The sequence below is a fragment of the Hoplias malabaricus genome, chromosome 13 (genome assembly GCF_029633855.1).
Source record: "Hoplias malabaricus isolate fHopMal1 chromosome 13, fHopMal1.hap1, whole genome shotgun sequence".
Lineage (NCBI taxonomy): Eukaryota > Metazoa > Chordata > Actinopteri > Characiformes > Erythrinidae > Hoplias > Hoplias malabaricus.
Window position 1 is genome coordinate 22031205 of NC_089812.1, and position 26238 is coordinate 22057442.

Below are 26238 nucleotides of genomic sequence, written 5' to 3' on the forward strand. Positions count from 1 at the left end.
GCCTAAGCCCTAAACAGGGTCCATCTCAAGGCGACACACACCCACATATTCACTCACACACTCACACCTACGGACACCATAAAGAGGAGTTATCTGATTAAACTGGGAAACCTGGCTTTGTGGAAATCACTGGGCTTTCAATCTCTGTATTTAAAGAAAGCCCCAGCAGCGCTGTTGATTCCCCTTCATCGTTATACGAGTTTGTACTTGTCAGAGTGTGTACACGGCCCGAATTTACACAACATTCATTGGAAAACTACAAGTCCCATAATGCCCCACGGCAGATCAGATGACACAGTGTGACAGGCGGCTGATGTTTGCTGAGGCAGAGCTGATTGGTGTTTAACAGCAGCGTGTGGTTCAGGATGTTCCTCAAACACACACACACACACACACACACACTGACAGAAGTGAAAGGTGCAGAGTCAGGTGGAGTGTGCTGATCAGCTGACTGAGTTCAGACTGATATTCGCCTGAGTTTAAACAGAGTAGAGTTTAGTCTGAGTTTAGTTTAGTGTGTGTCTGGGTGGTTTTTGGAGCGCTGCTGCGGAATGGCGAGTTCTCTGCGCTACGACGGGAAGGTGGCGGTGGTGACCGGAGGATCGAAAGGAATCGGCCGAGGAATAGTTAAAGTGTTCGGTAAGAAACAGTGAGAGAGAGAGAGAGAGAGAGAGATAGACTTTGTGTGAAAAGAGAGAGAAACAGTGAATGGAGAGAGAGAGGGTGATGAGCAGAGGGAGAAAGATATGGAGAGATAGAGATTGAGTGGAGAGAAAGAAAGTGAATGGAGAGAGAGAGGGAAATTGAGCAAAGAGAGAGAGAGAGATGGACTTTGAGCAGAGGGAGAGAGATATGGAGATTGAGCAGAGGGAGAGAGAGAGCTGGAGATTAAGTGAAGAAAGTGTGAGAGAGAGACTGAGTGGAGAAATGCAGAGAACACACTTCAGTATGACAGTTTCTACTAATTTTATTGCATGATTACTGTTTATAAACGTTAATAAGACATTGTGAATGAAGGAAAATGACAGGTGTTTATACAATGTAGTTATAACACAGTTAATAATCCAAGATGTAGAGGGAGTGAAGTGAAAATGTTCCAGGAAGGAAGTGCAGTGTGCTGTATGTGCAGAGGGAGAGAGAGAGAGAGAGAGAGAGAGAGAGAGGTAGTAAAACTGAATGGTGCACAAAGTTCACAAATAAACAGGACGCTTTGGACCGAGGTTATTAAATTCTTCTGAAGCTCTGAGAGATCAGAAACCATTATATTGCAGCTGTGATTATGTTCCAGCCTCAGGAGCACTTTCCTTGCACAGCTGCTAAAGGACCTCTGTCTAGAACATCCTGTCTGTTCAGAAACGTTCTGCCATCCTTGTCTCTACACTGACTTTGCACTCTCAGCTCCACTGACCACACGGGAGAGCTGTGTATTTCTACAGTTACAGACTGTAGTCCACCTGTTGCTCTGCATACATTGTTAGACCCCTTTCCCCCTGTTCTTCAGCGCTCAGGGCTCTCACAGAGCAGGTGTGATGTGGTGGTGGATCGTTCTCAGCGCTGCAGTGACACTGACGTGGTGGTGGTGTGTTAGTGTGTGTTGTGCTGGTGCGAGTGGATCAGACACAGCAGTGCTGCTGGAGTTTTTAAACCCCTGTCACTGCTGGACTGAGAATAGTCCACCGACTAAAAAACATCCAGCCGACAGCGTCCTTAGTCACTGATGAAGAACTAGAGGACGACCGACACACACTGTGCAGCAACAGATGAGCTACTGTCTCTGACTTTACATCTACAAGGTGGACCAACGAGGGAGGAGTGTGGACACAGGGTTTAAAATCTGTAAGGACTGCTGTGTCTGAACCACTCACTCCAACACAACACACACTAACACACCACCACCACGTCAGTGTCACTGCAGCTCTGAGAATGATCCACCACCACATCACACCTGCTCTGTGGGGGTCCTGAGCTCTGAGGAACAGGGGAAAAGGGGTCTAACAATGTATGCAGAGCAACAAATGGACTACAGTCTGCAACTGTAGAACTGCAAAGTGCTCCTGTGTGGTCAGTGGACAGTGAGTGTAGAACAAGGAGGTGGTGTGTGTGTGTGTATACATGTGAATGAATGGATCTCATGTAATGACTCTGTTCCTCTTATGTTCTTTTCATCAGTGCAGAACGGAGCTAAAGTGGTCTTCTGTGCCAGAGGAGGTGAATATACCTCTATATTCCATCATACATCTGTTATAGTTTGTTTGTTGTGCATTTATTTACTGGTTTACATCTTTGTTTGTGTATTTACCAGGCTTCTCGTTTACTCACGGCCTCTTCTCCTTTCTGTGTGTAGTTTACCATTAGATGTGTATTATATCTTTTATTTTTTTTCACAATCATCCTTTCATTAAAAACAGTTTCCCAACATCTCTGTATCCTTTAATATTTATCAGGCTGTGTCTTTAAGATCAATATATATAAATGAGCTCTGTTCTGATATTCTTATCTTTCATAAACCAGTCTGACCTGAAAAACCTGTAAACGTGTTGACCTACTGCAGGCATTCTCACTGTCACACAGCTGCAGGGTCTCGGGTCCTGACTGGGATCTTCTCCTCGGGTCACTGTCCCTGTGTCTGTGTGGGTTTCCTCCATGTGCTGCTGTGTACTCTCACAATCCATACAGACATTAGATTGTGGATTGTTTGTGAGAAATTGCACACAGATGTGAGTGCGTGAGTGACTGGGTGAGTGCATGAGTGACTGGGTATTTGTGTGTGTGACTGGGTAAGTGCCTGAGTGACTGAGTGAGTGCCTGAGTGACTGAGTGAGTGCCTGAGTGACTGGGTGAGTGCCTGAGTGACTGGATGTGTGCATGAGTGACTGAGTGAGTGTGTGAGTTACTGGGTGAGTGCATGAGTGACTGAGTGAGTGTGTGAGTGCGTGGGTGCGTGAGTGACTGGGTGAGTGCGTGAGTGACTGGGTGAGTGCGTGAGTGACTGGGTGAGTGCGTGAGTGACTGGGTGAGTGTGTGAGTGACTGAGTGTTTGTGTGAGTGACTGAGTGTTTGTGTGTGTGACTGGGTGAGTGTGTGTGTTTATTCTCCATAGAGCGGGCCCCACTGATGAGGGCAGCAATGTTTACATCAGGTTTAAAGGAACCCTAGGTAGCATTGTTATCTTAAAATTACAGTTTCAAAACATTGTGAGGCTCCACTGAGCTGTAACAGAGAGAATAGGGCATCTGCAATTTCTACTTCAGGCGCAGCACTGCAGAAACTGCACTGTGTGAAACTGTGAGGGTAGGAAACCACCCCTTTCTTTCCTACTTCCCGCTTGGTATCAGGACAATGCTGTAACAGTGAATTACACTCTGGAACTGTGTGTGTGAAGGAGAGTCACTGGAAAAAAGACTGACTGTACCTTTAAATGCATGGTTACTATGTAATTTGTTTGTTTACCTTGTTACTTCCCAAGCCTACTCACCTCTCCCTCTCTCTTTCTTTAGCTGATGCCGGTAAAGCCCTGGAGGCAGAGCTGAATGCGTCGGGTCCAGGCTCCTGCCGCTTCGTGTCCTGTGACATCTCGAAGGAGGATGACATCAAGGTGTGAAGAGTGTGAACTGAAATTTAACCTGTGACTGTCCACAGCGCACATAAGCCGAGTTTATTGAAAGCTTCTCTGTGTTTCTCTCCCTCAGAGGCTGATCTCAGTGACCGTGGAGCATTTTGGACAGATAGACTGTCTGGTCAATAATGCTGGATGGCGTGAGTGGCCCCTCCTCTCGTCCCCTTTCCTCTGTTTGAGTAACTGAACTTTAAAAGGTGTCAGTGTTGATAAACAGGTTTAGTCATTGCTTGACTCTCTGTGTATGACACGGTATGGACACAGCCTCTACTCTTCTAGGAAGGCATTATAGTAGACTTTGGTACATTTCTGTGAGGATTTGATGGCATTCAGGCACACAAGTATCCGTGAGGTCAGGTGCTGGTGTTGGAGAATTAGTTCTGGATCATAAGCACCAGTCCAGCTCAGGAAACAGCTGGAGCTCCAACCTTTCAAAAAAAAAATAAACACAGCTGCACTGCTCCGCAGACCAGTGACCTCAGGCTCATGTAGCTGCCCCAGAGTGTCCCATTTCATGTCATGATTTTGTTTGGGACCTCAGTTGGTCTCTACAAACGTTTAGACAGGTTTGTGTCTCTGGCGAGTGTTTTCAGATAAACATTTTCTTCTGTTGATGTATTTAGTCTTAAAATAGTCTAATAAACTGATTCTGAGTCTGTTGTATAATATAAGTTTATTTCCCTATCCCAGAAAGCTTTATCTGGGGACGTATTGACGTAGTGACATCAAGTGCAGATAGTTTAGAATTGCCCCGCCCCCTCGTCTGAGTCTGTCCAATCACAGAGCTGGACACGTGTTTATGTGAGAGAGCAAAGACAAGGTTAAACGCAGCAAAACAGACACAACGTGCGCGGAGAAATAATCACACTGAATTTTTTAAAAACAAAGAAAACGAGAATGGAGAAGAAAAAGCTGAGCTTCTGCTCCTTGCTCCTCACTGCTGTGCACTCAGGGTCGGGGTGAACAGTGTGCAGCTCATTATTATTTAAAGGAACAGGCGCTGAAAACGGGTGTTCTGAACAGGGCTGTTCACTTGTGGAAAAGGGGGAGAATTTGTCCCTTTTAAAGATTTGAATGACCACACTCTCTCTCTCTTTCTCTCTCTCTCTCTCAGATCCACCCCATAAACCCACGGATGAGACCACTGCAGAGGAGTTTAAAGACCTGCTCAACCTCAATCTCATCAGCTACTTTCTGGCATCAAAGGTGAGGTGTTTAAAACCAGTCTGTCCTGCCTGGGTGGCCTCAACGACTCTTTTCAGTTACATTCTCCTCACAGCATTCCTGAGCTCTTTTTCATGGTCAGAAAACTCCAGCCTAATCCCTTTAACTATCACACCACATTATTTGCTTGTAACCAGCCGTTAAAAACAAATGACCCCGCCTCATTCAGAACAATGCTTGTCTGTGCAGGTGTCTGTTAGAGAACAGAACAGGGCAGTTAGGGTTCTCTTCCAAGTGTGTTAAGCTTGGAAGACCTGCTCCACCTGTGGCTCATCTTGCTGTTTGTGGTCAGAACATTTTTAAACCAAACTCAAGGGACGAGGGGAGAAACTTTAACTTTTGAGGTGGAGGAAAAATGAACCGTATGAGCCCTGCTCTCATTTTTAAGCTCTTTGGCCTCCTTTCTGCTGTGTCATTTACCACTAACCCTAACCCTAGTCCTCTGTTTGCAGTGTGATGTGTGTGCGTGTGTGCGTGTGTGTGTGCATGTTTGATCTGAAATGAATGCATTGGAACAAAACCAGACATTCTTAGATGGGTCAGAGAGGGTGATTCTGAACAACAGAACACATGAGTAGGAATATAAGGAACATATGAACTGTGCTTATCGTTACTCCTTTTAAAACGCAGTAGGGGTCATCTCAGAAATAAACACAGAGCCTCCAGTAAGACAAAAAGCCTTTTTAATTATTTCTGATTTATTTCACTTCGCGCAGCGTGAACATGCACACGTCTGGCCTCCTCTATCACCAGAGTTGTACCAGGAAAGAAGGCTATCTGTGACGGCTGGATGGCCACTAGGGGGCCTGCAAAGATCAGCTACATAGGCACTTACAGTGTAGAACCTTCTGTCTCAGAATTACTAGAATAAGGAATGATTCATCTGAGGCAGTGCTGTTCCTGAGATACGGCTCCCACTGACCAGTGTAAAAAGAGGATACAGCTCTGGTGTATAATGTATGAAACTTGTCTGTTGTTTCTTCCTTGTGGTCAGTTTGCTCTTCCCTATCTACGCCAAACACAAGGCAACATCATCAATGTCTCCAGCCTGGTGGCCACTATTGGTCAGAAACATGCAGCACCTTATGTGGCCACGAAGGTGAGTGTTGTCTTCATTTCTCTTACGTTTATAGTGCAACTTCTCAGACTAAGTTGCTTAATTTGTATTCAATATGTAAGAGTTTTACTGTCAGTGTCTTAAAGAATAAATATCTGAATATAGCAAAAGGGTAGAAATAAAAATAACAGTTAGCAGAAAGGGTCTGCTACATACCGATGAGGTAGAAAGACAAGGCAAGTTTATTTACACAGTACCTTTCATACACTGCTGTGGGTTTTGCAGCACATTTACATTATGTCCATCTTCGGTCAGCTTCTGTTGGGCTTGATGCTTACCTTGACCAATGGAGTCTCTCGTGTGAGAATGACCCTGAACATAGGTAGATAACCCCCTCCGGTTATCGCTGAAGCTACTGGGTTACCTGCAGAAAGGATGCATCGTCTCCTAGTTTGAAGTTTGTGTGTAATTCTCATCTCTGTCCACAAGGGGGCTATCATTTCCATGACCAAAGCTATGGCCGTGGATGAAAGCCGCTACAATGTGAGAGTGAACTGGTGAGTGACCCTCAGCTCTGACCTCTCACATCATTCACCACTTCATTATTTCACTTTCGGAGTTATAAGTTTGGGCACACCTGGTCAAATCTCTCTCTCTCTCTCTCTCTCTCTCTCTCTCTCTCTCTCTCTCTCTCTCTCTCTCTCAGTATGTCTCCTGGCAATGTGATGACCCCTCTGTGGGAGGAGCTTGCTGGACAAACTCCTGATGCTCTGGCAACTATTAAAGAAGGAGAGAATGCACAGGTAAAGAGGAGATAAATGAGCACACCTTAAAGTAGTTGGAACATTTGATCTGTGTCTGAATCCCTGCACTTGTTCACATTTCTCTCTCTCTCTCTCTCTCTCTCTCTCTCTCTCTCTCTCTCTCTCTCAGCTGCTGGGAAGGATGGGGACTGAGGAGGAGAGTGGGCTGATGGCTCTCTTTCTTGCGGCTGATGCTACGTTCTGCACTGGGATTGACCTGCTGCTGAGTGGAGGAGCCGAACTGAACTATGGCTTTAAAAGCCAGGTCCCTTAAACACCAGGTGCTTTTAACGCCATGTTTACTGAAAACTAGGTTCACCTGGCACCTGGTTTCTCCAACATCTGGTTTCTCTCTTTAAGAGGGCTCAGAAATTTTAAAGAATAGTTCTGTCAAAAAAATCTAATGCTGCTAAGAATTAATAAAATCTACCTTCTTTTCTCTTTCAGCTGCAGAGGCTTATTAGATAGATCTGTTAATTGAACTTGCCTTTGACTTGATTAATCCGCTTGTGTGTCTTACTTGGAATTACATCAAAATGTGCCTTTAAAGTTTATTTTTAAAAGGGAAATTTAATGATAAAAGTTCATTACTTTACTATTATTCCAGGCAAATGTGTTTGTATGTAATATTATATAATATAATGCAACATTCATTACCCCCCACACACACAAACACAATGATAAAGAAATTGACTCATTCATTCATTCATTCATTCATTGTCTGAAACTGCTTATCAAATTCAGGGTTGCGGTGGGTCCGAAGCCTACTCGGAATCACTGGGCACAAGGCAGGAACACACACTGGAGGGGGCGCCAGTCTTTCACAGGAAATGGACTTATGTAGAGGCTAATGATTACACACAATATATCCAGCTTCTCAGCAATGATGTTAACCATCTGCACAGAATGAAGTATATCAAATTTTCTCCACATAGCACCTCCCACCTTCAAGATGCATCAACAGATGGTGATTTACCTCCTTAATACAAACAGTTGTTCCTCTTGAGAGTACTGTGACCCTGCTGTAACAGATTAATAAACCTTTTTACAACAGATATAGCAAAGGTTTTATAAAAACAAATTTAGAATTTTATATGGTTGGAGTGTCATTTTTAACAACAGTCAGACATGGAATTGATGTGTCCTTTAAAACTACTTGAAAGGCTTGTTTTTGTATGTTGCTAACAGCTGCAAACGCTGGAGGATTACATTTGTGTAGCGAATCGTATAACATTTCTTAAACATTCCTGATGTAAAGTAGTGTCTAAATTACGAGGTCAGTTCAGGTCAGTAGACTTAATTCATCCTCAGCCTGGAAGGACTGTTTCATAATAATGAGTGATGTTAGCAGGGTGGTTTCTGTGAAAATGTTGACATTAAATGGATGTAATAACCTATTACAGTGTGTGCCAAATTTATTTATCGGTTGACCATACTGAGGAAAAGTATTGCCACATAATTCCTTATGAATACATCAAATCATACAAGTAATTCTGTTCCTTTTCCCCCTCTATTCTATAAGCAGCATATGATTGGTGGACTTGTTTAATAAAGTAGGTGTTGATAAGTTCAAATAACACTGGGCTTGGCAGTTTTGAGTCACTATTACTGTATTAATGTTAATATGTTAACATGAATACAATCACTATTTATTGTAGTAGTTGCATATTGTAAGTACCACATTTAGAAACCCTGATTCTGGAGCAGTTGTAACCTGCATATGCTCTGAAAACAAGTATATATGCTTGTAACGTTAAAACAGTATTTATATATATATATATACTGTTTTAACGTTACAAGTCTAAACCTTACAAGTCACGGATTCATATTTAAAATGATTTATATGTGTAATTTTAGCTGGGTGAATTAAAAAAAAACGTAAACACATGCTGCCCAATCAGCGGCGAGGAAAAGTGAGCCGCCCCCGAATCTGACCAATCAGAATCCAGTGTTCTGTTAAGCGATGAATTCATTTTCCACAGCTCTGATATAAGACACCTTCTTCTTTCTCTGAATGAAATAGTGCAGTGGACACTCGATTTCCCTAATATTTGTACTCTTAAAAACTTTAAACGTAACATTTAATTGTGATTTATGGAAATATCAACTGAGCAAAGTTGCTACTGTTTTAAACACTGAGTCTGGTCATATCATAAACGCTTTACAAACGAGATTCAGAAGATTTGCGGAGAGAGGAAAGGCTTTAAAACACTACAAAACAGATGCATGTTTTATATTAGTGTCTTAACATAACTAAAGTAAATAAACAGAAGGAGACATTTTCGAGCGGAACCCGAGTTTGTGGGTGGCTGTTCCTCAGTCGGGCCGTGTTTGTGTGCTCCCCGTGACTGTGTGTGTGATGGCGGCACTGAAGGCGGTGAGTTTTATATTTCTCTGTTTTTTGTCTGTTCTGAACCTTTCTATTAATACTTAACAGCTGAGATTGAACACTCCGGCCTTAGGCACATTATCACCGAGGTCCTGGGGTCCGTTTAAAGCGGGGTTTTCTCGCTTTCAGGGCGCTTTTATGCCCAGTCAGGATTACTTGGGGAGCTCCTGCAGCAGTGTGTTCTTTGCCACGTTAATAGAAAGGGTTTCACGGTTTAAAGGTGCAATATGTGAGGTTTTTTTACTGGGACAAGACGAAAATATGTCTGCTAAAACAGTGTGCTGCACCTGCTGTGAGTCACCTTGTCAAACCTTTAATACAGTTTCAGTAGCCAGAGCTTTCGGGTCGGAGTACTTCAGATTACCGCAGGAGTCTGCGTGTTGCCGTCACACGCCCAGACTCAGTAATTAGTTCAGGTCGCTGGGCTGGTTACCTGAGTACTGTTAATAGGGCCGTGGCTCAGTGTTGCACAGTGCTGAACGTTTTTGAATGAAAAGAGGGAGATATACTTAATATGGGTCAGGGTCTGTTGTGTTCTTGCTGTATCTGTGTGGGTTTTCACCACATGCTCCAATTTCCTGGAGTGATTCTAGGTTAACAGGATGAAGTTTCGGAATATGAATGAATGAATCAATCAATCAATCAATCAATCAAGTGAGTTGTTGTGGAAAGAGGCGAGCAAGTCAGCCCCGGCCTCTTTGGAAAGTTCCAAGTTTAACTTAGCGGCAATTTTTCTGCTATAGATAGTTATGTTTCATACTTTAAATGTTATTTTAAATATTTTTGCCTCATATGTAATTCAGTAATGTAGATGACATTGTGAGTTCTGACCCAGTTCTAATTGAATGAAAGAATGAACACACATTCATCAGATAATTTCACTCTGGGAAATGGAATACAGCACAAGCCACATTTCACTATTTTTCTGCAGTTTGCATGTTTCCACGAGAGAGGGCGCCAAATTTTATAACAGTCGCGTCCTAAACTGTTTTCTCAGAAAGTCTGTGAAATTACTGCCGTTTCTTTTGGGATCAATAAAGTGTTTGAACGACTGACAAAATCATTAGTTGCACATGTTAAAAAATCATTTATGAATAATAAAAAAACATGCTGTGTGTGGTTCTGGGATGTTTATGTTTTAAATAGTAATCCACTAATTTCTCAGCACTTGGAAGCAAAGTGTTTGAGTGTTTCTTTTTTTTTTGTATGTGTGTGAGAGAGAGAGAGAGAGAGAGAGAGAGAGAGAGAGAGAGAGAGAGAGAGAGAGAGAGAGAGAGAGAGAGAGAGAGAGAGAGAGAGAGAGAGAGGTGGTTTTAAATGGAGCAAGCCTACTATGTAAATAAAATTTCCTTCGAGATCAATAACGTATTAGCCTATTTTATCTTATGTCTACAACACAACCCTAGCATTGTATTTCCTTTTCACGAAAAACTTATAAAGACCGTGTTTACACCTGAGCCGTTTAATCATAAATGAATATTGAAAACCTGGTGGATTTTCTTTTGTAATAATTAACAAATGTATATTTTCAGGTGGGAGGAAATATTTTATTCTGTTAGAAGTCAATTTACTTGAATTATTTAGTTTAAAAATTAAGCTGTATTAATAAACTACACATTGTTTTGTCTGGAAAATCCACAAAGACTCAAATAATGCCAAGTAGAATGACCTTGCACAAAACTTGAGTTGTAAGAGGTGCAGCTGACTTATAAACACCAATGAAACAGACTGAATTCACAGACTATTTTCATCTCCCTGCACTGCTGCAAGCACATTTTTAAAACTGCATTGAAAATGTTATAGACATTTAATAGCTGTTAAGTGAACATAACTAAAAAGCTTGCTTCTGTTTTCTGCCTAAGGCACAGCTTGATTGTTCCTGTTGTTCTACAAACACTAAAACAGAGCGTAAGCGGAGCTCAACCCTCATATAACCACAGCACAGCTCTTAACCCCAGTCACCTTGGCAGAGAAAGTCAACACTTGTGTGTGCTGCTGGGTCACGTGTTTCATCACAAAAACCTCAGCCACCTCAGAGCCAAGGAAGACTGTTGTAAAAAATAGTTTGTAGTAAAATAATATGCGTACAAATATGGTTAGAATGTACAGTGTATTTACAATAAGTAAATTATTATTTGATAAATGGAACAGTGCCAACTAATAATAGAATAAAACTTGCCATTGTGGTCACCACTGTTGAGATGGTCCTCCCTGACCTTATCCAGTGTGGATTATTTCATTAGCAGCTTATTGTCTGTACCTTCCTTTGTCTCTGTCTTTATGACTGTATTTCAGTTTGAATTTAACCGGTCAGACCACTGATGCCTTAGGGTCAATGAGAAAAACTCAGATGCTTTGTTGTTGATAAGATCTTGTGTAAGGAGTCAGAAATTAAAGGCGTACTAGTTAATTTCATCAGCGTGTCTGTCAGTGTTATTGTAGTTCACCAGGTCACTAGAGTTCATGCATCCTAAATCCTGACTGGTGCACTAGTGCATTAATGAAAGGTGACCTCCAGTGTCCGAGCAGGTGAACAACAACAACAAAGACAGATGCCCTGGGGTATGGTTTTTCAAAGAGGTTTTCTCAGGTGCAGGATGCACTCGCACTGATGCCGTTGGTGTGTTGTTTTTTTTAAATCAACTTCTTCAAATTTTACAGTTGATTTGTATTGATTAGAAAAATTAAATAAAATCACATACTCTCTTTTGGTGTGGAAGATAAGAATATTTGCACCAGCAGGGGGCTGAGCTCCAGACCTGTAGAATTGGTTGGTCGACTGTTCTAAATGTTCATAGCTGACAGAACTATGCAAACTAAAGAAAATGAATACTAGGTTGGAGTGAAGGCACCCTAGGGCTTTTTCTTGTGTAATTTAAGAATAGGTTAGCCATTACAAGAGCCTCTAGTGGAGGGGGAGGATGGAAAACACACTGCTGCATGACCAAGCAGTCTTTAAGTAGTTAAAGATTTGCAATAAAATCTGATCTGTCTGATTAGATACATGCCCTAGAAACAGGGCTGGGGTGCTCTACAAAGGATTTTAAATGGTGGGGTGGGCATACTCTGGACTCTCTATCTCTCTCTCTCTCTCTCTCTCTCTCTCTCTCACACACACACACACACACACACATACATACATGTATGTGTGTGTGTTGTGGTCAGTCTCAGTCCCATTATGCTGTCTACACTCATGGGATTTTCCACTGTTTTGTGTCTCTTTTCTTTTTAAAGGCACTATGTGGACGCTTCCTGAAACCTCTGTCCACTTCGTTTGGATCTTTACGCTTCGCCAGCTCGTCTTTCAAGGTATTCATCGACACACAGGAGTAACATGGCTCCAGCTCAGATTCCGAGTGTACTCTACGCTTCAGTGATGGCTACAGCCGAGTCTGATGACTCTGAGACCGGGCTTGTGTTCTCCTCTCACTCCTGACCACAACTGCTGAGCCAAAGAAGCATTGTTAAACCAGAAACAGTTCTGTTCTGTGATGGGGAAGCCTCTTATAAATGGTCTTTCAAAAAACTTTAAAAGATGGTTTTATGTAGCATCAAAAAATGTCTTTATTGTTATGGATCAAAGAGTCCTCTCTAAGTGTACACACACACACACACACACACACACACACAGCCTTTTCTCAGTCCACCTTAAATAAAAGTTGAGATGCAGTGAGTCTTTTAAGAGCAAGCTGTAGTCCCTTAACTGAAAAACTATTGACCTACAAAACATATCACCTCTGAAGAATTGATTAGGTGTGCGGATAAGTTTCAAAGCATTTTTGGTGTAATGTATAATTTTAATAGAAAATTCAAAACATTCACTTCATGGTAACTGTGGTGTTGTATTAAAGATGATAATTGTCAATTTATTAAACAGAAAAAATCTATAAATGTAGTAATAGTGAGCGAAAAGAATGTATTGGGCATTGCATTTGTTATGAGCTCCGTCAGGGAAAAGCGCTGCAGAAGTTGTGTCCAAAAGTACATGTGAGTTTAGCTTTAGACGATTTACAGATGAGGATTTTCCAACAGTTTGTGCTGATTGTACAGAACTCTGACTTTATATTCCCTTGATTTTCTTTATGGACCAATATTATTTTAATTGAAAGCTGTAGCATTTTCTTGTGTAAATAATATTTTAACAATGCCACTGAACTATAAACAGTGCAAACACAGATGGGCTGCTCCCAGGTGCCCAGTTTTTAATCACTTCCAGAAGCTTCCTTAATGAAAGTCAAATAGAATAAAAATAGTTGTTCAGAAGAAAGTGATGTGTGTGTTGTCCCATAGTTTTCCACTTATTCACTGTTTAAAAAAAAAAAAAAATTAATTTGTTTTGATGATATCCCCATTTTTTTTTAGAGTTGACATTTTTCATGATGCTGTAGATTCTGACTTGTCTCTCTCTGCCTCTGCTTTCACTCTTTCATTCTGTCCCTCTCTCTGTCCTTTCTCTTCACTGCTTAATTATATTCAATTGTTATAAATATGTAACTGGCATGAAATTAATCCAGATCAGTTTTTCAGATGCATGAGTAATCATTGATGATGAATTAAAACCTTTCTGCCCTTCCACATATCCGCTTTACTCCTCCTCCCTCCTTTCTTTCTCTCTCTCTCTCTCTCTCTCTCTCTCTCTCTCTCTCTCTCTCTCACTCTCTCTCTCCCCTCCCTCCCCCCCCTCTCTCTCTCTCTATTGTGCTCTTTCTTTCTCCTGGTCTCTCTGTCAGGCTGCTGACCTCACCATCGAGAAAAGCAATGATTTGAAGCCCAAACCGGATCCATCCACGCTGGTGTTTGGGAAGCAGTTCTCTGACCACATGCTGACCGTCTACTGGTCAGAGAAAGAAGGATGGGAAACTCCTCAAATCAAACCTTTTCAAAACCTCTCCATTCATCCAGCCACGTCTGCTCTACACTACTCAGTTCAGGTAATTTTAATTCCCCTCGTTAGTTCAACGCCACATGACACAACGTTACTGTTCAACACACTGAACACTCACTGCCTAGGCTCCAGTCTCCAGGGTCCAAATGCTTGAATTGAGTGGGGCCCTGCTTTCTTTGAGTGTTTGAAAAATGCCAGTTTGGGGGTGCAGTGTAAGTGCTTATGGGTGTTACATCGACAGTGGTCTTCAAAGTTGCTTCCTCCCCTCCTCCTCTTTCCCATCCAGAGCAGAGAGGAGAGGAGTAGGTCCTTCAGAGCGAACCATGACGGTATCTGTGAGTGTGTCTAGATAAAGAAGCTGCAGAAAGAGCTCAGAACCTGACATAATGCGTTATGGCACATTGGAGCTGGACAGATCATTTTATATATAAATTGAAGAATATAAAACAGGAACATGCTCTGCTGTCCACAAGCTCTTCAACATCTGCACACACACATCATATCGCCTTATGATTTGAACCTGCTGTAAACAGCGGATAAACCATGATTATGTCCCAATGCTGGAACCGAACATCTTGGCAGTGCCCCCACCAGCTGATGACGTATCTTTGGTTCCCATCAAAATGTGTGGAAACGTGGCTGGTTCACTGGAGTGCACCAGGGTTTCAGCTGGACCTTTTGGTGTAAAAGCGCTGTGTTGTGTCACTGAAAAAGAGGCCTTAGGGCATTATATAAAGTTCACTCTCTGTCCTCTGTGTTTTAATCATACTCCCGTTTGTGTGTGTTTCAGTTGTTTGAGGGAATGAAGGCATTTCGAGGGGCAGATAATCACATTCGTCTGTTCAGGCCGATGCTGAATATGGAGCGAATGCATCGCAGTGCTGTTCGCTGCTCCCTCCCTGTGAGTTGAACACACACACACTCACACATTTTGGTTGTTACGGTTGTTAAAGCAGTCTAACCTGTTCAGTAATTTAAAGCATTTGTTATTTATCTGTCTGATCTGTAATCAATGTATTCCTCGGAGTTTAAAGTGCACTATACTCTTTTTAGTCTAACATTAATTCAGTATAATTCTGAATGTCCTGTGTGTGTCCTGTGAGGTATCCCTCATGTTTACAGCTCTTTACCTACCTACCTGTGTGTCAGATTTGTTCTGGTTCGTGTGAAAGACCTCTCCCTCTTTTCTCCTCAGGAGTTTGATAAGCAGGAGCTACTGGAGTGCATTAAGAAGCTGATAGAAGTGGATCAGGAGTGGGTTCCATATTCTTCCAACGCCAGTCTGTACATCAGACCCACGTACATCGGAGTAGAGGTGAGATTATGTCAGCTCAGTGTCACAGGGCCTTTTCACACAAATCTTAATGCACATTTTACTTCTTCTCCACAGTGGAACACATTTCTGGTTCTTAATGAAACGTCTGTGACCTGCTTTGGTCCAAACCCATGAGCCCCACAGCAGTGTTCTCCCCCTGTCTAAACAGCCCTGTTCAGAACGTCCGCTTTTAGCGCCTGTTCCTTTAAATGATAATGAGCCGCTCACTGTTCACCCCGACCCTGAGTGCACAGCAGTGAGGAGCAGAAGCTTTGGTTTTTAGCCGTTCTCTTTTTTTCTCCCTTCTCATTTTCTCCGTTTTTTTGCTCAGTGCTCTTATATCGCCACACTGGTCCAGTGCTGTGATTGGACAGACTCAGACGTGGGGGTGGGGCCATTCTAAAATCTCTGCACTTGATGTCAGAAAGGGGAAAAAAATCATTTTGTTATTATGTGTGGGTTGGTGGGCTCCAGAATAGCAAATGAATGTGCTCTTGCACTGAACAATGTGTTGGTTTAAAACAAGACTGCACCAGATTTTTATGCCATGATTCAAAACCACAAGCTTTATGTTGTCTGAAAATTCTCTTTCAAGTTGTTTATATAAAAAAATACATACCATCATTAATTGAGCAAGTTGACGATTTCTGCAGATGTTTTGACAATATTTTATAAAAAGGTTAAAATTGACTTAAAAATAACTATTTAATAACTGCAGATATTGTAATTACATATAAATATCACCTGTCAGCTCTGAAAATCAGAGTAAAGTAAAGGTGCGAAACCTTTGAAGGTAGTTACTAAACATTTGAAGATATCTGCATTTCTAGCCTTGCTGCGTCATCTGAAAACTATCTTTATATTCATTTTACTTTAAAGAGATTTGTGTATAATTAAGATATAAAATATTGATAGATAAGATTTTAGCATTTGTGAGACATTTCCTCTTTTATTTCTGATGGCTATCCACAATACACCCAAACCGCGATGGGGAAAGTTGTGAGATGAAAGGGGGTATATTTTTTTGTTAATAAGTGTGTGTCTGATGCATTGTCCTCTTCTGTGTCCCCTGCAGCCGTCTCTGGGTGTGTCCCGTTCTGGTCGAGCTCTGCTGTTTGTGATCGTGGGGCCTGTCGGTCCGTATTTTGCCACCGGGACGTTTAACCCCGTTTCCCTGCTGGCGGACCCCCGCTATGTCCGGGCTTGCAGGGGTGGAGTGGGGGCTTACAAGATGGGGGGGTAAGTGAGGACTCTTGCTTACACACACACACACACACACGTTTATCTGGACCATTTGCTTAAATATTTGTATGTGTTTGTACATCTGCAAACAACCTGCTTAAATCAGCAGTTTCTTCCCGTTTATGGAGGCTTTAGACTAGATACTGGAACATTGCTATAAAGATTTGATAGCAGTCCGCCATGATTACATTAGTGAGGTCAGGGGGTGATGTTGGAGGATTCGTTCTGAATAACAGACACCACTTCTGCTCATCCCAAAGGAATAGGTAGGAGCTGAAAAAGTCTAGAGAATTTCCAATTCGTCCACATCCCAGTACCCAGTATTTTTCTCCAGCCGACACTTGGCAATGAGCATGGTAGTTTAAATAGTACTGACCTAAGAATATCACATTTCACAAGGGGAGAAAAGAACTCAGATGCTCTACCACCACCATGTTTCATGTATAAACACATCACAGAACTAAAGGAGAATACGTTTAAACACTGATTTTAAACAGAAACCACAGTAGAAGTTGAAACATATGTTTTTCTGAAAGAAGTAAAGACATTCCCATGCCTATTAACTATCAGCAGTGTGTCATTTCCAGTCCGGAAATGATCCACTGTAGTATATAACATAAGAGTAATCTCATTAGTTAATTATTAAGTCCTTTAGGAACGTGTGTGTGTGTGTGTGTGAGAGAGTTAAGTGGGTGAGGCTCATGTACCTCCTTCTGCAGATCCACTCACTGTGTTTTAAATAGAACAGATTCCATTCCTTCAGCAGTGAACAAGGTCAGACACAACGCTGATTTATTTATATTTAGTTGTAAACTCCACACACAGATTTACACTTAGCTGTGTTTACTCATTGTCTCTGACACAGAAGAGTTATAATGCTTCCTCACTTGCTTGTTCTTTTTCTCACCCCGTCCCTCTCTCTCCCTCCTTCTCCCTACTATAATTGTGTGTGTGTGTGTGTGTGTGTGTGTGTTTCAGTAACTACGGTCCCACCATAGCAATCCAGACGGAGGCTCAGAAACAGGGCTGTCAGCAGGTGCTGTGGCTCTATGGAGATGAGGAGGAGATCACTGAGGTGGGCACCATGAACCTCTTCATCTTCTGGACCACCAAGAGCGGAGGTGAGTGTGGGTTTGTGTGTGGCGTCTGTCTCTCTCTGCTGTCTGTATTCAGAACTGCAGCTAATATGAGACGGATGTGAATAGTTTCGGAAGCTGGCAAGAAAGTGCCTTGTGGCTTTCACACACAAAGCCTGGACTGGGTTATGTCTCCTTCAGATCTAGTTCCTCTCCTCCATCTGTGTTTGTACAGTGTGATTACATTCCTTGTTATGCTGTGTTTATCTGTCCCTCTGTAGAGCGAGAGCTGGTCACTCCACCGTTAGATGGCATCATTCTCCCTGGAGTCACCAGGCAGTCTCTGTTGGACCTGGCCAGAGAATGGGTGAGGAGCAGGAGACTAGCGAAAGAGGAAGAGGGGGATATAGGAGGAAGTGTGGGAGTTACAATGGGAAGAAATGGGCACTGAGGGGATTATGGTGCAGGGCTCACTCTGCACGAGTTACGTAGTTTAAAACTATGGGAAGATTTCATTGGGCACTGCATTTGTGCTTCATCAGGAAAAATCACTGCAGAAGACTGTGGTGGATCTGTTCTGTTCTTGGGAAAATATTGTGTCCAAAAGTACCTGTGCATTTTGTTTTAGACAGTTTAAAGATAATGCAGCATATTAATACTTCATTTTATTTTATTTATTTATTTATTTATTTTTTAATAAAATAACAATTGTCATTTTTATCATCATGCAATAGTTGCCAAAAAAAAGACATGAGAAGGCGAATTATTTAACTTTATTATGAATTACAATTATGTAACACACACAAAAATCATTTTAAAACAGATTTGTACACCAGATATTTAAAATTGCACTCTCATTAATACAGTCATTAATGTTTGTCTGCTGCTGTTTTCCACTAAATAAACATGTTTTAAAAAGGCATATGAAAACCTGCATTGAAAAAGCTTTTAAAAAGTATCCCCAAACTTCTGATGAATCTTCCAGAGTCTGATTCTGTAAAGACAAGCTTAAAATATGATCTGAATATACTGATCATGTGCAAGTTGTGGTGTGAGGAACATGGGCAGATGATTGTGTGTGTGTGTGTTACAGGGGGAGTTTAAGGTGACTGAGCGGACTGTGGGCATGAAGGAGTTTCTCTCGGCTCTGAATGCTGGTCGAGTTCGGGAGGTGTTTGGAGCTGGGACAGCCTGCGTGGTGTGTCCTGTCGGTAGCCTGCTCTACAAAGGACAGGTACCTGAAACCTCAACATTAATTTCTTCTGTTAGTCAAGACAGCTTTGTTAGATGGCACACAAGTGGTGCTGGTTCTGTCATCATGAAATTATGGTTGTCCTCTCTCTGGGTGGATAGGATGGCTTTTAGTCATCTTTTAATTAACATGATAAACTGGGCTGTTAAATCAGGCATACTTTGAGATAGGGCTAGGCAATTAATTGAAAACTAATCGAAATCAGAACTTCTAATCAACATAATCGTGTCTGTATGGATTACAGGTGCCGGTCATAAAATTAGAATATCATGAAAAAGTCGATTTATTTCAGTAATTCCATTTAAAAAGTGAAACTTGTATATTATACTCATTCATTACACACTGACTGATATATTTCAAGTGTTTATTTCTTTTAATTTGATGATTATAACTGGCAACTAATGAAAACCCCAAATTCAGTATCACAGAAAATTAGAATATTATGAAAAGGTTCAATACTGAAGACACCTGGTGCCACACTCTAATCAGCTAATTAACTCAAAACACCTGCAAAGGCCTTTAAATGGACTCTCAGTCTAGTTCTGTAGGCTACACAATCATGGGGACCATTGCCCAAGCAAGGCAAGCAGGGCAAGACACAAAAGGTCATTACTATACAGGCTGGCTGTTCAGAGCTCTGTGTCCAAGCACATTAACAGAGAGGTGAAGCAATAGGGATAACCACACCCTGGAGATGATTGTGAAACAAAATGATTCACAAAGACTGGGCTGCAGCTGGAGTCAGTGCTTCAAGAACCACCACGCACAGACGTATGCGAGACATGGATTTCAGCTGTCGCATTCCTTCTGTCAAGCCACTCTTGAACAAGAGCCAGCATCAGCAGTGTCTCGCTTCCAAAAAGGACTGGACTCCTGCTGATAGGTCCAAAATTATGTTCTCTGATGGACGTAAATTTTGCATTTCCTTTGGAAATCAAGGACCCAGAGTCTGGAGAAAGAGAGGAGAGGCATAGTATCCATGTTGGTTTGAGGTGCCATGTCATCTGCTGGTGTTGGTCCACTGTTTTCTGAGGTCCAAGGTCAATGCAGCTGTTTACCAGGAAGTTTTAGAGCACTTCATACTTCCTGCTGCTGACCAAATTTATGGAGATGCAGATTTCAATTTCCAACAGGACTTGGCAGCTGCACAAAGCTTCCAGTACCTGGTTTAAGGACCATGATGTCCCTGTTCTTTATTGGCCAGCAAACTCACCTGACCTTCACCCCATAGAAAATCTATGGGGTATTGTGAAGAGTAAGATGCAGTACGCTAAGACCCAACAATGCAGAAGAGCTGAAGGCCACTATCAGAGCAACCTGTGCTCTCATATAGCACCTGAGCAGTGCCACAGACTGATAGACTCCATGCCACATCGCATTGCTGCAGTAATTCTGGCAAAAGGAGCCCCAACTAGTTATAGAGTGCTGAACATGTTCATACTTTTCAGTCGACACCAAAAGTACCAAAAAAAAATTGCAGCGTCTGTGGTTTGGACATGCTGTGTTTTGACTCCAATTAAAGACGACTCTGAACAAAAAGAAGTCAAATGTAAACGCTGAAAGAAAACAGTTTCAGCCAAAGCACAATCTCACACCAAATATAAACAGTGCTCAGAAAACAAGAGAGGAACAAGCTCTTAGTGGCATTAGAGAAATATCCCAGCTTTAAAACTGGAGCATATTCACAGCACAAGCCTCATCACTGAACTATGAGGGTCACAAATACAACAACAAAATAATCGCTCATTAATCGTAATTGTGGTAATACGTACAAACAATCGTGATATTGATCTGCGCTCATATCGCCCAGCACTACGTTTAGATCACTGGCAACTAAAATACAGGATCAGGCTGAAATTTGCCTTAATCTGTCTTCGTTTGACATGAAGTTTGAGGAGGGAGCAATGTCGTGATCAACTGCCCAATCAGTGGTTGAGTGGCTGGTCTAGAGTTGAATGTTGGTGTTCACATCCCCCAAAACCATCTTCTGGAGGCTGCTCAAACTGCAATGTGTCAAATACCAGGGGGCATTTCAGTGCACGGCATATCACACGCTTTGTAGCATGTCTGATACACAGGCATCCGTACTTGACTAAAAGAGAGCTTTCCAATTGAAAGAAAGGTAAGTATGAGGTGGTGTTTCATGCTCAGGATGAGCTCCCACATCAGCATCATGTCATTTGGACTGATTACTTTCATGATGATTCAGCGCTGGCCATACATGACAGACTATACAAAAGTGCGCATTGAGTTGTCATCTACCTGGATTTAGTGTTCTCCTCCTATAGTGTTGAACTCCAAGGACTTTATTGCTCAGTTATTACCCTGCCATGTGTCAAAAACTGTGTGCTGCATAAATATAGGCTGTTGTTTAATGGACATGAGTGTTTTTCCTCATATTTGGATGAAGTTCACAGTGGAAACCTTAGCATCAAACTGTCGTAATAATTGAAGTAGGAGGTAAATGTTCTGTTTGAAGTAGAATTTTAGTTACGACTGAGGCACTGATTTTTCCATTAATCTCTGCTACAGACCTATCAGATTCCTACTATGAAGAATGGTCCAGAACTCGCCACCAGGTTCTTCAATGAGCTCACTGATATACAGGTTAGAGACTTGACATCCTGCTCTTACACTCTTCTACCTGTTTTAAAACAAATGACACAAACGGTGCCTTCAGATTCACACACGAATATCTCATTGGTTTCTGCAATTTGGGTTTGAGTTCCTTGCATTTTTATGGATAACGATGTGAAAGTGACATTTTGAAGTGGTTTAGACGTCTTTACCTGTGAATTTTGGGGATATTATCTAAACCTTTCTATGTTTTGTGGAGATTTACCATTAAAGTAAAGTAAGTAAGGTTTAGTATTTCTGCTCCTGGGCTCCCCCTATTTTGGAGAGTGTAATTCACTCTTACAGCACTGTTCTGTACGTTTTGTGGTCAAAGTTACAATTCCTGTTGTTCCCACCCTCCAAAAATTACATAGTGTTGTTTCTACAGTGCTGAGCCCAGAGTAGTAACAACAGAGGCTCTATTTTCCTGTTACAACTCAGTGAAGCGTTTAACTTCTTTTCAAGCTGTCATTTTAAGGTGAAAATTCTACCATATGTTGATTTAACATTTCTGTAGTTAATATAAGCTTAACTCTAACCTTAAAACATGTCTTCACCTTTAATTATAATGATTTACATTTACACCGGTGCTCCCCATTAGGAAGAAAATTCCCCAAAATGGGATTGTGTGAATAGGTCCTTACAATGTGATAATTTCCTGTTATACACACACACACACACACACGCCTAGTACAATAGAAATGAACTCTCACACTCCTGTCCTGTTGTGTCCTCTTCTACAGTACGGACACACTAAGAGGGACTGGGCTCCAGTCATCGTCTGATTGGCAGATCTGGTTCTGAGTCTGGAGCAGCGTCCTCCAATCACCTGTGAGAACCGTTTGTACTGGACCACCCACCCATAACTCACTGATACTCCTCTCCTCTCCGGCTGTGTGTGCGATGCTCACGGTTGTCTGGTAGTTCTTTGTCTTGTGTGTAGGGACTTTTTTTTTTAAAGGGATAGTGTTAGTTTTTCTCGAATAAACCACGTTACAGAAGAGTGCGTTGGGAAATAAACCACGTAATACATTTAAACAAAGCAGCAATAATTTGGCCTTAGGTCCAGCATAACCTTAAAACACCCTCCACCCTACTGTACTCCACCGTAATGGATTTATCTAACTTACGTATTTGTGTTTGTCTTTTTGCCGTACAGTATCTTCTTGTGAGGTAGAAGTACAGTTTTCAGTTGTATTTAATAGGTGCAATAACGCTCACTCCAGGCAGGTCGGGTGTCCTGACTCTCTTCTCTTTGTCGGATAGTTACTGATGCAGCTAAATACTTTTATGCTTTTAAAGCCTCATCGGGTGCTAATAGAAATTGTTACTTTTCTAAACAGAGAGAGAAACCTTGAACAAAGTTGTAGAATGAACGTCTAAAGAGGAACAAATATTTTACGTGTTGTTAATCTTTGATCAGTTGCAGTAGAAATGTATCTAACCTGATCCTCAACCCTAATCAGCTTTATGTTCATATTAACACACATCACATACAGGGCTGAACTAATGTCTCTGTCCCTTGGTCAAATATATGTAGATTTTCAAAGTGAAAATATGTGAATGTAGTGGGAACAGTCCTGGCTGCATTTCCATTCTCAGGTCTGGATTGTGGGAGCAAACCGAGCACCAGGAGGAAACCCACTCAGAAACAGGGAGAACACACCACACTCCTCAAACACACGTTAGTAGGTGAAGTTGTTGTACAATATTGTCCACAGGTCTGAGTGAGCGTGTGAAACTGTGCATGTGAGTGTGGATGAATCTGTTACGAATGAATGATTGAATGAAACTAAATAATCAACACTTCCTCTAAAGTGATCCTACATTTAAAATCTGTTACTCAGAATGTTTTTATATATTTGCAGAGAATATATAAGATTTAAGGAAAAAATAAAATAAAAAAATATGGCCTGCGCAAAAAGTTACAGCGCGTTTGTGAAGTAAACTTCAACCAGGTAGAATTTCTGCCACGAAAACTGCAAAAAAATGTCATGTTTACATTCCTCGTAGAGAATGTGTTCACTTCTTTTCACTTAGAAAATCAACAAATGGATGTCACTATTTAACCAGGGGTGCTCAAACCTTAGTACACTTAGAGGCAAAGGAAAGCTTTAAAACATTGCAAGAATATTTGGAGCTGTTCTGATTTATTTAATGCAGTAAATGTTAAAGTTCGGACAACTGTGTGGTTGATGTGTTTTGAGGAATGTGTTTATCGTTTATGGCCAGGAAACCAATGTGTTACATGAATATCTTTCTATATTTGTACCCGAGTTTGAAAAGAGCACAAAGAAAGAAAGCACTGAGGCTGTTTTGGAAGTAGCCTGTGGTTTTATAAGTGTGAGTAGGAGTCTGTTTGGGTTGGGACCTTTAGCCCTGCAGAGGTTTTGTGTTTATTACCTGATTGTTGTAAAGCTTGTCCAACCTACATTTGTGGGCGGAGACTGGATGGGTCAGTTGTTTGTTACATTAGGAAATGTGCTAAATACTGTAGCACTACTGCCACCCAAACACATCATAAAGCAGGATTTTAATGTTTCCTTAATGATTTGAACTATAATCGTAATCCTGTTATTGAACAGACTTCCAGAAACAGAAATCCAGAGCGTTTTTTTTTTTTTTTTGGGATAATACTCTCTTTTAGCTCATTTTTAAAAACCTGTTAATTGGCTGGTTTTATTGGACATATAATCGAGCTGATTGTACATTTGTATTTGTCTGAAAGAACACTAGGTAGTATTTTTACCTTAAAATACACATTGAAAGTCATTATGATGCTCCACTGAGCTGTAAAATGTAGAATAGAGATGTTCTTGCTACTCCTGGCTCAGCACTGCAGAAACTGCACTACGTACCTTTTAGAAGATGGTAGAAAACCAGCCCTCATCCCCACTCTCTCCCGCTTTATTTCAGGACAGTGCAGTAAAAGTGAATTACACTCTGCAACTGTAGGTGTAGAAACACTAGATCTTACCTAGCTTCCTGGGAAGCCCAGTTAAAATCCAGCAAATCAGTTATACCCTTCGCTCAACATGACACTCAATAGTGTGGATGTCTCTGGGGTCACATAAACTAACTGGGAATTTAGTGTTCTCCTCCAAGTGTGTTAATCTTCAGCGATGTTGCGTTAGCATCAGTGCTAATATGCTAAAGCTCTGCCCTCACTGCTCAGCCTGGTAATTATTAAGGTGGGCACAAAGCTGAGTATAAAATCCTGCTTTATGATCGTCTGGACTTTTACGGCAGTGAAACAGGATTGTTCGCATTCTGTTGTCATTAGAACAAATGTAAACACATGCATGTGGAATGTTTCCATCGTCCCCTGTAGAGATCCTTTGTCCCTTACACTGAATGGTTATCCTCTATAAGGGGTAGTTATCCCTTTTACAAAGTGTCATTATGCCCTGTCGAGGCTTATCCTCCGTTATAAGACTCCTTGTCCCCTGTAAAGACTGGTGAGGGGGGTAAACGTCACTGCACTTTGTATGTTAAAGCCATCCCAAGGCTCTTGTCTGTAAAAGCAAACTGTTTATTTTAGCTTTTATTTGTTTTCTTTTTATTTGGTGAAGGTCTACACTCCTGTTTGTAGCAAGATTTACTTTCCCTTATTTACCTTTGTTTTTCCTAAGTGCCTGATGGAGTTTGTAGTTTCTTCTCCTCTTTTATTTTTCATCTCGCTGTTTGGGTTGTTGGGTCTGCTGCACTAAGAGCTGAGCCACTGTTGTGTGCTACGATGTATTGTATTGTAAACGGAGGGTTGTGGGATGGACTGTAGAGACATTTCTCATTTGCTGTTGTTGTATTTTTTTACAATAAATCTGTATTAAAATATGTGGGCTTTTGTTTTATTTGTAGATTGGTTAGGCTTGTAAATTACAGTATATAACAAACAGCTGAAACCCTGCCTTTATTACACTAATAGCCTTTAATTTTCTGTGAAAGCTAATTTTCTGGATTTGCAGGAAGTCACATAAACAGTACTAAATTCAAGTGCTGGTGTTGGAGAATAAGTCTGGATCACAAACACCACTCCAGCTCCATCACTCCACAGTTTGCTGCTCCACACTTTATCCATTCATTCACTGTCTGTAACCCTTATTCAGTTCAGGGTCTCGGTGGGTACAGAGCCTACCCAGAATCACTGGGCGAAAATCTGGAACACTCCCTGGAGGGGGTGCCAGTCCTTCACAGGGCAACACAGACTCATACTCACAGACACTTTTGAGTCACCAATCCACCTGTTTTTGGAGCGTGGGAGGAAACCCATGCGGACACGGGGAGAACACACCAAACTCCTCACAGACAGTCTCCCGGAGCGGGACTCGAACCCACAACCTCCATGACCCTGCAGTCGCCCCACACTTTCTCCAGAGTAGACCAAATTACCTCTCCATCGCTTTGACCATTTAATTACATAGGAATTCCACTTTGAATATAAACAGCACTCAGCACTGAAAATGCAAACCACAAAAATAGTTTCAGAAAATAAGACTTTATTACTATATACTACCCATGAAAGCATTTAATATTAAGACAGCTATACAAACTTTGAGAATTAAAATAACAGTATGTACATGAGGAGAATTGGCTTATTTGCTAAAATTGGTGAATTATTATATTTTTATCCCTCTAAAGCAGAATTTTCCAGAATTATATTCATAAAGATAATAATACATGTTATATATATATAAGAATTTCTTTCTCAAACACCTTCTGAAGAATCATCAGATGAAATAAGGTCCACCAAACCATATTCTCCC

The 26238-nt window shown here is 41.5% G+C and overlaps 2 protein-coding genes across 4 annotated transcripts; both read left to right on the forward strand.

The window, feature by feature from the left end:
• Positions 1–391: 391 nt before the first annotated feature.
• On the forward strand, positions 392–8110 carry hsd17b14 (hydroxysteroid (17-beta) dehydrogenase 14). 3 transcript variants are annotated; one of them, XM_066642104.1, is made up of 10 exons: positions 392–639; positions 2170–2208; positions 3498–3595; positions 3690–3756; positions 4731–4822; positions 5835–5939; positions 6387–6454; positions 6604–6700; positions 6831–6981; positions 7148–8110. In XM_066642104.1, the coding sequence occupies exons 1-9, from the start codon at positions 552–554 to the stop codon at positions 6972–6974; spliced, it is 798 nt and encodes a 265-aa protein (XP_066498201.1). In that variant the 5' UTR covers positions 392–551; the 3' UTR covers positions 6975–6981; positions 7148–8110. The 3 variants fall into 3 exon arrangements, with proteins under 3 accessions (XP_066498201.1, XP_066498202.1, XP_066498200.1); XM_066642105.1 differs by having other exon boundaries at positions 7445–8110; XM_066642103.1 differs by having other exon boundaries at positions 6831–8110.
• A 734-nt stretch (positions 8111–8844) lies between these two features.
• On the forward strand, positions 8845–25089 carry bcat2 (branched chain amino-acid transaminase 2, mitochondrial). Its single transcript, XM_066642210.1, has 11 exons — positions 8845–9077; positions 12324–12398; positions 13820–14020; positions 14765–14875; positions 15170–15289; positions 16365–16528; positions 17510–17652; positions 17889–17974; positions 18701–18841; positions 21392–21466; positions 22219–25089. Exons 1-11 carry the CDS (start codon positions 9060–9062, stop codon positions 22258–22260), a joined length of 1176 nt encoding a protein of 391 aa, XP_066498307.1. The 5' UTR covers positions 8845–9059; the 3' UTR covers positions 22261–25089.
• The last annotated feature ends 1149 nt before the right edge of the window (positions 25090–26238 follow it).